At 41.7% G+C, this 14756-nt stretch overlaps 1 protein-coding gene across 1 annotated transcript in view; it reads right to left on the reverse strand.

The window, feature by feature from the left end:
- Positions 1-14756, reverse strand: part of cpne4a (copine IVa) — a 114595-nt gene that overhangs the window by 36259 nt on the left and 63580 nt on the right. Inside the window, exons 4-6 of the mRNA XM_046043796.1 lie at positions 10851-10925; positions 9055-9138; positions 6548-6637 (exon numbers count right to left, since the gene is read on the reverse strand). Coding sequence (XP_045899752.1) covers positions 6548-6637; positions 9055-9138; positions 10851-10925 — 249 coding nt within the window. The remainder of the gene's footprint in view (positions 1-6547; positions 6638-9054; positions 9139-10850; positions 10926-14756) is intronic.

A 14756-nucleotide genomic window follows, 5' to 3' on the forward strand; every position in this document is an offset into this window, starting at 1 on the left:
AAGGGCTTCGCAACGGGCGCAGGCAGCCCCCTCGAGAGCTGCCCGTGCGTGCTCCATCCCCAAACATGAGACACACATCTCATGAGAATCTCCATCCGTGATGTACCGAGGGCAAGAAAAAACACACCTTCTGTACATCTGGTTGCCGGACATGCTGGTAGACTTCTTCTTCAGGTAAGACACACTGCTTGTAGGACTGGAGCTTTCTTCAAACAACATACAGAGCGCCTGCTGAATAAAAAAAAGCTAATGATGAGTGTGTACAGGTGTGCTTTATACTCCTCCGGTTATTCCGTCACACCGTACCGTTCTAGCAACAAGCCAATAGGATTGGAGTGATTTCATTCACGTTCAGACCTGCTTCGCCTAGAGGCGTTCCCATAGTGTCGTAACCGACGCAGTTCGAGTTCCCTCGAAGGGGAACTGGAGGCCGCTGATTGGCTGTAACTGACGGCGGTTTGTGTAAATGGAAAGTAGTGGTGAATCAATTCAGCCGGAGGATTCGAGGTAAAACACACACACACACACACTCTATTAGTTCGACCTGAAACCAGCAGGGAGGACATGTTCAGATTTTTGTGTTTAACAGCTTAAAGGAGTTAAAATCACCTACAAACTAACTGCAGGAGATGTTCTTCATACTTTTTAAACATGTTTCTTTACATAAAAATAACAAGAATTTATCCTGAGAAAGGTGAAAAAACACAGAATCCAATAAGTTTTGTCTTGTTGCAATGATAACAAATAAAATCAGCTTTTTGGATCTTGAAGGCTTCATACTTTAACACTAAGAAATTAGACTTTTTGCATAGTGAGTATGTCATATTTTACTGGTAATACTACTAATATGTACTTTTACACAAGTACAATTTCGTAGTGTATTTTTACACTGTGGTCTTATTACTTTTAACTAAAGAATCTGAGTATTTCTTCCACCACTGCAAAATACTATTTGACACTAAACAGGACGTTCAAAGGATGACGCAGGTTTTATTTCCCAGCATTTTCTTTATTAACTTCTGATTTAGCAGACGTGAAACGTCTCCTCTTCTGAATGAACCCTCTCTCTCTCCGAGACTTGCTGTTCATAGATGCTCTGTTTAATAATTCACCCACGTGTCCAGAAAACTCTGCATCATGTGAACTAAACTTTTTATAAAACCTTCTTAAAATGAAAATTCACGTTTGTTATGAAATAAAAATGAAGACTTGTATTAACATAGTACTTGTGGCTGTAACTAAAGTCCTGCCAAACCCTCCATACACATGCCGAGTCCTCCCACTGGAACCAGTGGACAGCTTCTGTTGGCAGCACTGGGACCAGACTGAGCAACAGGAAGTGGATAAATCCCAGGAGGACTGAATGCAGGACAGTTTGACAGAGCATGAAAAATAGATCTGAGGACACGAAGAAGAACGCTGACAGTCTCAGAGCGGGAGAGGAAGACCACGAGCTCATGAATTTCCAGATAAAACACACACACCTCGTGCTCCACTTCTTCTTTCCAACAGTCTGGTGATTTTATGTTTTCATATATTCATGCAGGAGTTTCAGTGAGCAAGTGGGCCACTTTACTGTGTGTGTGATAAATCCTGAACTGTGAGGCAGAGAAGATCCATTTTTCTTTACCATATATAAATATCTGCTTTGTATTTTCCATATATTTCCATAAATTCTTAAAAGCAATGTGGAGAAGACGACACACCAACTCACAGCGATGTCATGTCACGTGGCGTCACTTTGGGTTGAAAAGTGGTGGGGACATTTAGGAGGCTCAGATTAAGGGTGTGATGAAACACTTAGTCCACAAGACGTGATAATGCACAATAGATAAGATACTCCAGTGCTATTTAGAAGAAGTATTCACTGATGAAATGGGTTATTCGATTGGGGCGTCTGAGTCTCCTCCCCAGAAGGTTTTGAGCATTAAACTTAATTTTCTGCATGGTCTTAAATCTCGCGCCTGAGTGATTTGCAGGAACCTCTGTCCACCTGTAAACACGCAAGTGGGTCCAGAGTATAACTGGATCAAAGCGGCCTGCTGACAGACATGTCCTGGTTTCTCTGAGGGTTTTTGGAGTTTCAGCGGACCCAAAGATCGCTATGGGCCCGAGTACAGACGAGCTAGAGAGAGTAGATTAAGTGTACTTCTCTGTTTGTTCTAAATTAAAGCGGATCCGATCGTTTCTGAGCTGCGTTTCTTTCCTGAACTGTACTGGACATTTGAATGTTGATGCGTTCACTTCGCTCTGGAATAACATTTAACAAACGCGTCTAGACTGAGCCAGTCAGGTCAGTGAAATGTTGAGGGAAACAATTCTGACATTTTGTGTTTTTTGTTAGAATTACCGTGGGGGGGCGTCTTACCCCATGTTACCCTATTGGGGAAGATGTCGGTCTGAGGAACGTTCTTAAAGTCTCAGCGTAGTCTCTTGGCCCCGCGGGGTCGCTCGACAGGGACACAAGCGCTCCGCGAGTAAACGGCAGGCGCTCTATGGAGAGTAACCATGGCAACGGCTTCTGTGCGCTACACAGCTGTAGCCTGTTTAACTTGAGTTAAAATGACAGGCCTTCATCTAGTTTTGAGGGGACGCTCTGCCGTGTGAATTCTTGCTGCTGAACACAGACTGTTTCTGCTGATACCTGAAAACAGATTTCTATCTGTTCACTTGCTGCTCAGCAGGAGCCTGTTCTGATGTTCTGATCGTGGCTCTGGACTCCAGATAAAAGGTAACAAACAGCTTTGGTTTAATATTTGATCACATTAATGTTTAAGTTGAGATTTACAAGAAATATTTTACTGCTGCTGTGTAAAGGGAATACTGCTGGGAAAAAGCTGTTATTACACTTCTGTGTATATCGCAGTACATTTAAATTAAAAGTGCACAATACACTACTTTAGAATTCATTATTTAATTTAGCACATAACTATGAGATAAATCGTGATTAAAATTTTAATCGATGCCCAGCACTAATTTAAATTTACCAAACCGAGTCCACAGACCCTCCCTGGTTTAATAAATGGAAGCTAGTTTACTGATAGGAAGCCTTGATAAGCAGACTCTTGTGGCTGGCTGCCACTGGCATGTTACTGGTTAACTTTCAGGCCACAGCAGCTCATCAGTCTATCCCCAGCAGTGGTCACGGTCACCGAGCTTCCAGCAGCAGCTAAATTCTATTAAAAGATGTATTTTATAGGATTGGATAAGAGAGAGTGATATGTGTGAGCAAAATGTGCAGATAGATGCAAGGTTTCAATTACCATTTGTGCAAGTTAAGCACGTTTATGGCAGCAAGAATAATTTTAATCTATTGCACTTTGCCCTGGGTAATATACGTTTTGTTGCTGACTCTGTCCACAGCAGTACATTTTAATTAATTTTATTTAACCATATGAACTGAATTCACAAACACACACACATGCTTACTGTTTTATATTTGTTTATTTTTTATTTATTAAATATATTTTATTTTAACACACACAAACGCACACTTTTACTGTTTTATTTATTTTTATTTAATGAACTGCATTCATTCAGCATTTGGCAAAAATGTTCTGAAAAATCGCAACAAGAAATGTTAACAAAATAAGAAAACATGCAAGGCGGTCTAAATATAGAAGACACAAATGTGCATTGTCCAAAAAAGCAACTTAAGCTGAAACAAAAAAGAAACTACTGATTACTGCATATTTTGAATTTAGTCTTTCCCTTTTACATAAAAAAGTTAATTTCACCAGAAAGGAAGGAAGTTAAATGTTGAGTGCTCAAACTTTTCTGGAGGAAACACCAGATCCCTCACTCGTTTCTCTCAGCATTGAATAATTCAGTGTTTATTTAGTTTCTTTATTCATTTCGAGTTAGTTAATGTGCGAGATAATTTTCTGTTGAAAGTATCATTAAAATATTTTCTCATCCTGTTCTTGTAAGCCCAATATTGAGCGCCGGCAGAATTTCTAACCAGCATGCCTTGTTTTAAGTCCAGCAAACAGTCAGCGCTGCGCAGCGTCAACGCAGAAACGAGAGAAGGCATCGGAGGAGATGGTCTGTACGACCCATGACCCAATTGAAGAAGGAGGAGGACGCGGAAATATGACGCTACCAAGCTGACCACAGCGCTTGCGTCACTGCGGCGTGTCGTTACAATTTATCAGTGGGCTACGACGTAGAGCCTAACGAAGGGTATGGCTTCTCTACAGCGCAGATAAATTAGATTTAAGCCTGCATCCATTTTTCACAAAATCCCACATGACGTCACCAGCGGGTGATGGCAGCGCCAGTTCCCGGGTTATTCCGGCTTCATTTCTGTGCAGTGGGAGGAAGTGGAGACGCGTCATCCGTCTTTATATCCAGTCTGTGGTTTCTATCGAGTGTTGATGGAGCCAATCGGAGACAAAACAACAGGTCTCCATCAAACCGTGAAGTCACCGCTGTTTATGAACAAATGAAACATAAAGCACTGATGAAACTAAAATATAGATCGTCTATAATTAAGTTATAGTAATCAGAGTTGGCTGAAGATACTCGAAGCAGTTTCGTCTCTTGTCCCAGAGTCATCTTCACTCTGTGTTCAGAGTTTCTGCTCTTCACCTCCTCCGGTTCTGCTGCTGATCATTTTACTGGAGGTCGCCGACCCTCAAATTTCATCTCTGTGCTGCTGACAGGGGGCCCGACCTGTGGCCCCCGGACTGATTGGAGGGTCAAAAACACCAGGAAATAACAAACAAACAGGACGTGTGATGAATGTGTTCCTCCTCCATCACAACAGCACGCTGTCAGGTGAAAACCTCGTGTCTCCAACATGTTGAACAGCACATGGTCGAGCAGCAGCCACATTTCAGCAGGAAGGAAATTTGTTTCTGCTCTTGTACAATTACACCGGACTTCAGCTTCAGATTAGGTGAATGCAATTGTACACAACATCTCTAGGAGTCAGTAGATTTCATCCCAGAACCTTTTTTTTTTAGACCGACTCCAGATAAAAATCTACAGGTTTCAGTCACAGTTAAGATCCTCCTGCAAATGAGACACATTCTCTTTTCATTTTACTGTCGACAGTGTTGGGAAGGTTACTTTGGAAATGTTATAAGTTACCCAGTTTTAAAATCTAATAGTAGTGTAACTATTTAATTACTTTATCAAAGCGTAGTAAGTTACTACATTTAAAGAGGTCACATTTTGCTCATTTTCAGGTTCCTCATCTTATTTAGAGTTTGTACCAGAGCAGGTTTACATGGTTATATTTTTGTCATACTGCACATTGCTGCAGCTCCTCTTTTCAGCCTGTGTTGAAGGCTTCGTTTTAGCTATGGAGTGATACATCTCGTCTCTAAATGATCTTTGTTGGGAGTTGCACATGCTCAGTTCCTAGTTAAGGACTACTAGCCAATCAGAAGCAGAGAAGGGCGGGTCGGCGAGAAGCCGGTAAACGGCTCGGGTTCAGCCGTACGTGTTGCCGACCGGCTCGGCAACACGGACTGGAGCGAGAGTTTCAGAGCGGCGAGTTATTAATCTGTATCCATAAAGTTTTAACTGAGCTCTGTCTCTACATCACAGGAACAACTTTATGTCCACTGACTGCCTGGAGGGTAGCTAGTGTTTGGAAGGGAGAGGAGAGCTGTGTGCTGCAGCTCGCCGTTTCTGAGGGCGTGTCGGAGTAGCCGCTTGGCGAGCGTTATATGAGACGCGTTTAGCTTTCATCCCTGTGACGTCACAGGGATGAAAGGGAAGCGGCTGGACTACAAACGAGCTGTTTTCAGTTCAGAGCAGAGTTTTCTGTAGGAGATGGGAACTCACTTTGGGCTGAACTTTGGGCTTTTTCACTTTGCAAACCTGTTACATGCACAAAAAAGATACAGTATATAACTCAATAAAGGAGAGGGAAAAGCCAAAAAGCAGAATACCACCTCCTTAAGTCCTGTTTGATTACTTTTCTAAATGTCTAATGAATGTTTTCAGTTTTTAACCGTTTTCCAAAGAAAAATGGCAGACAGGCTGCAAATTCAAACAGGAAAACAGCATAAAACTTTACTGAACAGCTATGGCTGGAAACGGCAAAGGAAGACACTGTGCACATGAAAAACATGCAAATAACAAAATAAATATTAGTCAACATATAGCTGAGCTTTTTAACCCTCACACTTTCATAAGTAACTGTAAGTAACTAACAGATACATACAGTTACATTTATTTTGTGATTAAATTACTTAACTAAATTACATGTAACTCGTTACTGCCCAACACTGACCGTCTAACGGATCTCTCACCAACAGTGATGTGTTCCCTTACTGAAAGTGCATTTGAATGTCTAATTCTCCTCTCCTGTCTTGTAATAGTGTTTATCCTCCTGTGACCTTTACATGATAAAGAAAACTTAATAAGAGTGCAAACTAAAACTTTCATCTCCATCCAGCAGACAGGAACAGCTTGACCTGCTGCTGCAGCCAATCAGACGGCTACATTTAGACTGGAGCCACAACATCAATCGACTGATACAAGAGACACAGAGTGTGTGTGTGTGTGTGTGTGTGTGTGTGTGTGTGTTCACCTGCAGCTTGCGCTCGTGGTCTCCGCTGCAGAGCGAGTTGAGAGAAACTTTGAAGGTTTTCCACACCGGGTTGAGATTGTTCATGACAGTCTGAGAGAGAAGATGAAACTCGTGATTTTCTTTCTTTACGTCGTTCACAGATCATTGAAAATAACAAAGATGGCCGAGCCACACTGACTAATTTTCATCTGGAGTCCCCGGCAGGTTGATGGTTTAAGAACGAAACATTAAAACACGGCATAAAGACGACATTAAAAAACAGATATATAATCATAAGCAGACAACACAGAAGCATGGATAAAACATTAGAGCACAACTTGCATCAGAACAGAAAAAATCAGACGAGCACAAATAATGACACGTAAAATACATCAGCATCTGAGTACAAGAATAACAATGACAGAAGCACGACTGCAAATTATGATGACATATTTGTTTGTCCAGGAACCATCGTTTTAAAGGTGGTGAGAGAAGAAATGTTTCTTAGTTCTGTGGGTATGGTGTTCCAGGTACGTGCTGCTCAGCAGGAAAAGCCTGACTGTCCAAAGGAACTTATCCTATATGGAATTTTACAGTCACCTCTGGAAGGAGCGTCCTCGACCGAATCGTCTTTGATAAGTACGTTACACGCTGAAAGATTTTAGATCTGAAAGTTCACAGTAACTTTTGTTTGCATCGCTTTGTGTGAGACAGCTCTGGTCTGACAGCCAGGAGGCAGCGAGACAGATGGTAGCGAGACACGTCTACACAGCGTTTTAAGGATCATACAAAGCACCTTAAATATCACTTCCTGGGGACAATAGAGAACAGAGAATACTGTTGGGGTGGTGATGGCGCAGTGGATAAGACCCATGACTTGTTTTTTTTGGATAAAGCGTCAGCTAAATGAATAAATATAATATATACTATCACTTAGCAAATGACAAACTGGACCAGCTGAGCGCTGACTACAACGGAGCACGCGGGGGCGGAGCTAGACTCTCAGCACAGTGAGTCATTTATACCAAGTCCACATGACCCCGGACTCACTCCAAAAGTCCACTGAGTCTGTCTGCGTCGCGGTTGCCGGAGCTGAGTCAATGCTTGTGCTCACCAGAAGTGTCTCTCCGCTCCTCTCCGGAGAGAATACGATAATAAACACAGTTTAAACAGACATTAAGAAAACAATTTAACTACGTAGCTACTTAATCATAGTAGAAGGTCAAAAAGCAAGCACTCCTCACTAAATCAACAAAATCTAAACATGTCAGCAAAATCAGGCAGGAAAACGCTCTTATTCTGAAAAGCTCCCTGTGGGCTCTGCAGATCACGAAACGAAAGCGGGTCACAGAGAGCCGTGAAGAAGGTAGAAGAAGCACAAAAAGGACGTATTAAAAACAAGTCGTTAACAAGTCGCAACTGAAAACACATGTGGGGCTCCTACCCAGCAGGGGCCCTGGGTTGGCCGCCCCCATGCACCCACGCTATCTCCGCTTATGGGGAGCGCGTCTCCTCATGCTGTTCCTACAGTCACTCACTGGCCGGCTGCTCGCCTGTTCCCGCGTCACAGGTCCATCTATCCTCTCGGTCACAAACGGCTTGCGGACCTCTCCATCACGCTGTGTAGGCTGTCACTCACGAATGGCGCGCTATACATCAACCTGCTCACGCAGTGAAAAACAAATCTATATAATCTAATATATTCTGATAACGTCAACTAGCGTCGAATCATCTCCACCGCCCCACCCCACCTGCTGAGACGCAGCCAGCAGACTCGCTGGTAGACTTTTGCATTATAATCATCTAAAACCTGAAGCACGATCTGGCTCTGTTTGGGACTGTGAGCTGCACTTTATCGTAGCTGCAGAAGTTAACATGAGGATTTGTGCACTTGTCTCATTCACTACAGTCTGAATGGGAGCACAGCAGAGTATAAGTCAGGTAGACTTTTTATATATTATGAATTCTCATTAAATAATAAGGATTAGTCTTTTTTTTTTCTGGACATGTCAGAACACAGATCTGTGGGAGAGGTTCTGAATGTGCAGAAAGTTTTGAACATGAACAGAAAACCTGCTGAAACACAGGAGCTATTAAAGTCCAGGAGTTTCTAACTGAATTAAAATTAAATCATTTATCATCGAGGTAAAAAGATGCCCCAACAGATAACTTTTCAGTTTTGTTTTTAAATTTTTGCAAAATAAATTTTATTTATTTTATCGATTTATTATCATTTGTTATGTCAATAACAACTATGGAGGATAATAACAAAGTAAAGAAACTACATTTTGATTTTGGGACACTTTACATTAACTTCAGCAAGGTTCAAATAGTTTTTCGGGACGGTTCCGGGACGGAGGTGAAAAAGGTTAGTCTGGAGCTCTGCCAACAGGAAGTAGTCATGTAGTAGTTCTACATAGGACAAAAACTGCATCGTACAAGTAGGATGATGATTGTCCACCTCAGCGAGGTCGGGACGAGCTCACAGCGTTGTGGTGTACTGCAGTTTACACGGCGTGTGTTTATACCTCAGTTCTGTAGACCAGCTGCAGTGTGGCGTCGTCATTCAGCCTGTAGATCTCCAGAAATGGGTCGGATTTACTGAAAAAGTCCTGCAAACACACAGACAGACGCTGATTTAAAAGAAAAACAAACACTGCCTGAGACAAACAGAACACGCAGTCAAACTAGATCTATTCTGGACATTTTTGGAAAGCTGGTGAGTGTCTTTATAGGACATGTTTAGAAAGTTCTCCTTTACGTGTGTGTGTGACGGAGCTCACATACAGCCAGTCAGGACGAAATAAAAAATTAAGCGCTCATGCAGATTTTACAGAAATGCAACGAGGCTGTGGAGAAATGTACCTGGACAGTTACGTGTTACAGTTAGTTTTTTATTTTTTTGTACCTTTTCTTGTCAAATTGTCTGTTTTTCAAACGATTGATGGCTGATTCAGTGGTTTATCCGTCTGGTTTGTTTAGTGGAAACTATAAGCGGCGACAGAGTTGCAGACACAAACAACACGTAAGCAACATTTCAGCACTGCACCTGCATTTTCTTGCATTCAAATTAGGTCATATTTCATCATGTGTGTTTAAAATATCATCTCGTCTCGTCAGCCCAATATTGTGCATCGTCTCGTGAGCTAAGTGTATCGTCACACCCCTAGTCGTTTATGTACAGATGTTCTGGCTGAAATTTCACTCAGTTCAGACATTTTCTGATTAGTAACCAGCGGTTTATATTCTGTTTCTTCCAAAACTTGTTCATGACTGAATGTCTGTCTTCAGATGTGTCTGACCCACAGACATCTACAGAATTAAGAATAGATCTGGCACTCATAACAAACATAATATTTCACTCAGTGTTTTAAACCTGAAGAGGAAAATCAGGGTTCAGGGGTCGTCTTTAGTTCAGACTCGCACACAGTCGTGTTTCCATCACTTCAGAGGACATTACATCGACTTACTTTCATGGAGGCTTACCTTCGTGCATGACGTCGACTACAGTGGACATGTATTTGGAAACCATTCTGAGCCCTTTAAGTTATAGCACCACGCCCCGACCACCGCCATACGTGGACACCCAGAGCATTGTCTACACTTCCATTTGATTATTATCTTTACATCTCTGTAGTTCTGATAAACTGCAGCATAAATTCAAAATATAATAAGGAAGAGGAGTCGCACCAAGTCCCTCAGCAACAACTGTAAAATCCTTTTTATTGTCAGAAAACTAGGCCGGTAAAAAACAACAACTATTTTCTAACTGAATAAGATGTTAGAAATAAAGATTTTTATTATATATTTCTTGTACATTTTTGTTCTGACACTGAAAATCCATCTGTCCACTCCAGAGGACATCCTTAGAGGACGGCCTTATTTTGTATGTTTTATTTAAAATTATGATATAATTTGCACTTTAATAAACTGTTTATTTGTCCTACTTATTTTGAGTAATTTTTTAAAAATGTATATAATTTATTTGGACCTCTATTGAGTTCCATTGAATCACCTTTTATGGCGTTGATGCATTTAAAAATAAAATATACTGGGAATAAATTATAGGCATAGTTTAACACTTGTTTAAAAGTTAAAACAAACATAAAAAATATGACTTTGTGATTTAATATTTCTTGCATGAAAGCCTTAACCATAATCATCTAACCCAACCAAGTCTTCGCCTTCAAATTTAATAATATACGTTACGGGGCTTGCGGTTCGTCCCCATGTGGAAGGCGAGTCCCAACAATGTGACTGTGTTAACAGATCTAGGTCCCCACAACGTGAGTAATACATGTACACACACACACACAGCTGTTACCTTGTCGTCCAGTTTTCTGGCGCTGAAGGAGAGCTCGATGTAGTCGTCATTCCCCGTCAGCTCCTCTGCTGTGATCTGCAAACACACACACATACATAAATTTCCCTTTGATAAGAAGGACGGCGTCATTAAGTCGACAACAAACACCGAATATTTAGAACAAATGACACAACCTGCAAACTTTGAGAAGAAGATACTTTTTTGTCACATACACATTACGAAATTCATTCTCCGCATTTAACCCATCCCTCAAGGGAGCAGTGGGCAGCTGCTGCGAAGCACCTGGGGACCAACTCCAGATCTATAGTAGTGTCTGGATAATGGCACTGACTGAAGAACCCCACGCACACACGGGGAGAACATGCAAACTCCACACAGAACCCGTGACCTTCTTGCTATGAGGCCACAGTGCTATCCACTGGACCACCATGCTGCCCAAAGCTGGAGAAGCTGGACTCTGGTCTGTACCATCCTGTCAGTCCAAACTCCTTCATATTCTGCTGGGTAGTTCAACCTGCAGCCTGGTCTACAAGATCATCATGTGTCCTGTGAGAACCTTGTATCTCTAAATAGTCAGAAAAACAGCTTTTGTGATGATGCATTTTGCAGCTGATCCGAGGAGGGTTTATAGGGTTTATTCAGCTGAAGGAGGAAGAGGAGGGTTTTCTCAGAACATAAAGGAACTCTTCATCTGGCAGTTTCACTAACAACTGGAGATACAGGGTTTTCACTGGACAAGAAAGGGATGATTAATCAAACCTTTCTCACTCCCAACTGGTGTGTGGACTATACCATGGGATAAAGCATGTTTGGCTGAAACTTGCTGAAGGGGGTCCATTAAGATCCACAAAATTCAGCGATGAGAGCTGTTTTCAAGCACCCCACTGCGAGCCTTGCTGTCAGTATCATTAACGGCAGAAAACCCCCTCTCAGGCTCAGATGAGGAGGTTTTTCTTATCTTTCAGGTTAAAGTGAGTTTATGATTTTGCTTCAGTGGCGATGACAAAAAACAGCATCCATGCTTCTTTCTTTACTAAAGTGAATTAGTGATGAATCACCCTCATGCATCAATCATTGCGTAATTTTACACATGATCCATGATGATAAAGATACTGAAATTCAGGCTAAATAATAGCTCATTGTAGGGCCAGGGTTCGTGTCTCACCTGCGGCCCTTTGCTGCATTTCGTCTCTTGCAACTGGCCTATCCCAAATAAATGCACAAAAGCCCACAAAATATCTTCAAAATAAAAAAGAAATAACTTACTGTCAATATTGTTAAGACCCCATTTGCACGTTTAGGGCTGTGCAGTCAAGTTAGCAAGAATAAATATGCAATTTCCGGTTAGATGTTTAAGAAATAACTAGGGCTTAACGTTGTGAAACGTCACAATTTGGTTAAGTTTAAGCACCAAAACTAGTACTTAGGTTTATGCTTCACTTTAAAATAACGTAAACAGATTCTCATTTGCAGTGGCAACGGACCAAGATGAAGCAAAATTGTTCAGTACAGTTACACATTAAATACACAAAGTACAAAAGTGTGCAGTGGACAGTCAAATATGAATGCAGTAGAGAGTCATTTTGCTGTTTGTGCAAGGTGATGACTTTCCAGAGAGATGGGTTAGTTGGTATCGGAGATGGGAACTCGAGTTTGAGACTCGGACTTGAGTCCGACTTAAATCGCACACAGAGTGACTTGAGACTCGACTTGAGACTCGACTTGAGACTCGTCCTCAAAAGACTTCAGACTTGATTTGGACTCGAGGTGCGGGACTCTTGGTGTTTAGTTTTAGGAAACGTCTGATGAGCTTGCTGTTATTCCCCTCCCTGCGTTACCCATAACCACATACATAACAACAGGGTGAGACAAAACGTGCAAAAACAATGTGCGAATGATGGAAGAAACACGTACAATTGATGAACTTGATGACAAAGTTCAGACTGTTCAAAATAAAGATGGTTCATCATCTGAGGAGCAGGAATATGATCTTTAAACTTTGAGTTTTGTCCTGATGACGGCACTAGAGGACAGGTGGTCAGAGATGGCCAAGATTTATCCTCCATCACCATGAACGTGTGAACGAGGTTTCGGTAGTTTGTTGAACAGACGGATGAAGAGTTTAAAAGTTGGAGACACTTTATTAAAACGCTGCCTTCTTTCCCTGAAGCATCAACACGTTCACGTCTGACCGACAGGAGGCGTGATGGATGAGAGATATTGCACCGATTAACCAACCGACAGACACGAGGAGAAGCCTGCAGGCGTTTATATGACACGTAAATATATTCAGGTTGTTATCATGTAAACAGACCGGATGACCTGAGGGAGGAAAACACAAAGAGGCATTCATCTGCCGAGGATTGGGAAATCTGAAGGGGGAAGAGGGGGATTCATAAAGGAGGGAGGAAGAACAACAAGAAGGATGAATACAAAGGAACAAAAGAAGGAAGAAGGAAAAGATTCATGTAAGGAAGGAAGAAGAAAGACAAAGACTGGGTGAGGGAAGAAGAGGAAGGAAGAAACAGAGTAGAAGTAGGTAAGGAGGAAACAAAGGAAACGAAGGAAAGGAGGACGAAACAAAAAGGGAAAGAAGGAAGAATGTAGAGGAAGTTGTACAGAAACAAATAAAGGAATGAATAACCCTTACCCTAAAAGAAGGACGAAACAGAAAGCAACTTTGTTTTATCTTCAAACAACAACAAGTGGCAGTTGAACCAGGATCAGGACTCACTTCATGTCTAGGTCTGTCTCCTCCTTCACTTTCTATAAAACCCTCTCAGACTGTTTGAAGTTCAGTTCCTGCACCAAAATAATGAAGGAAAGAAAAACACGACTCGGCCTCGAGAGAGATAAGAAAGAAAACAGGAAGGACAGAGAGAGAGTTTAAAAAAGTTATGTAAAGGAAGTAAAGATGAAGAGAGAAACAGAGAAGACACGAATAAATTAAGAACTTAACAAAAGAAGATAAAGGAAAGAAGAAATGGGAAGGATGGATGATGAAAGAAGGAACAAAATAAGGAAGACCACAAGGAAGGGCAGAATAAAAAAGGAGGGAAGAAAGGAAAGAAACTAAAATAGAAAAGGAAAGAATAGGAGAGAAGAAAGGATGAAGGCGTAAAATGGAAATGTGGGACAGAAAGAAGAACAAAACAAAAAGAAAGAGAAGTATTTTTAAAAAGGGAGAAATAAGGAAATAAAAGCTTTGATTCGCTGTTTCAGAAATCCTTTCAAAATAAATCCTCCTGAAGCGTGTCAGGTGTGCACAGAGGTGAAGAGAAACATCAGAGGGATTTTCCAGCGGTGAATTTTTGGATCAATGAGCAAATAAATCCTGGGACGGTCCAGCTGAGAGGATCAGAGTTACCAGAGATAATTGGAAAACCAGCTTCCTGTCTGCAGACAACACAGAAGAGACACGAAGAAGAAGAAGGAAGCCAAACAAAGACACGTTGGTGATCCCTCACTGGCTTCCCACTTGGTTTCTGACATGACTGAAAAGACTCTCAGTCACCCTGATCAGGAGGTTCAAATCCACGCTTTGATTTCAACTGTGGTGAACACCTGAGTGGGAGGAGGAGAGGAGGAAGACAGAAAGGAAAGGAGGAGGGAGGTTAGGGGTTAGGGAAAGGTGGAAGAGAGAAAGGACGGGGAGAAAGAGGGAAGGATGAAAGAAAAAAGAAACAAAGACAGAAACACCAAAGAAAGGAAGGAAAGGAAGGAGGGAAAGAAGGAAAGAGCAAGGGAAAGGAAAGTAATGAAAGGAAGGAAGGAAAAGGAAAACAAGGAAGGAAAGAAAAAAGGTAGGAAAGGAAGGAGGTAAAGAAGGAAAGCGCGAGGGAAAGGAAAGGAAGTTATAAAAAGAAAAGGAAGGATGCATGGAGAGCAGGAAGAAAAGAAGGAAAG

This window comes from Micropterus dolomieu, linkage group LG03 (assembly GCF_021292245.1).
Source record: "Micropterus dolomieu isolate WLL.071019.BEF.003 ecotype Adirondacks linkage group LG03, ASM2129224v1, whole genome shotgun sequence".
Classification (NCBI taxonomy): Eukaryota; Metazoa; Chordata; class Actinopteri; order Centrarchiformes; family Centrarchidae; genus Micropterus; species Micropterus dolomieu.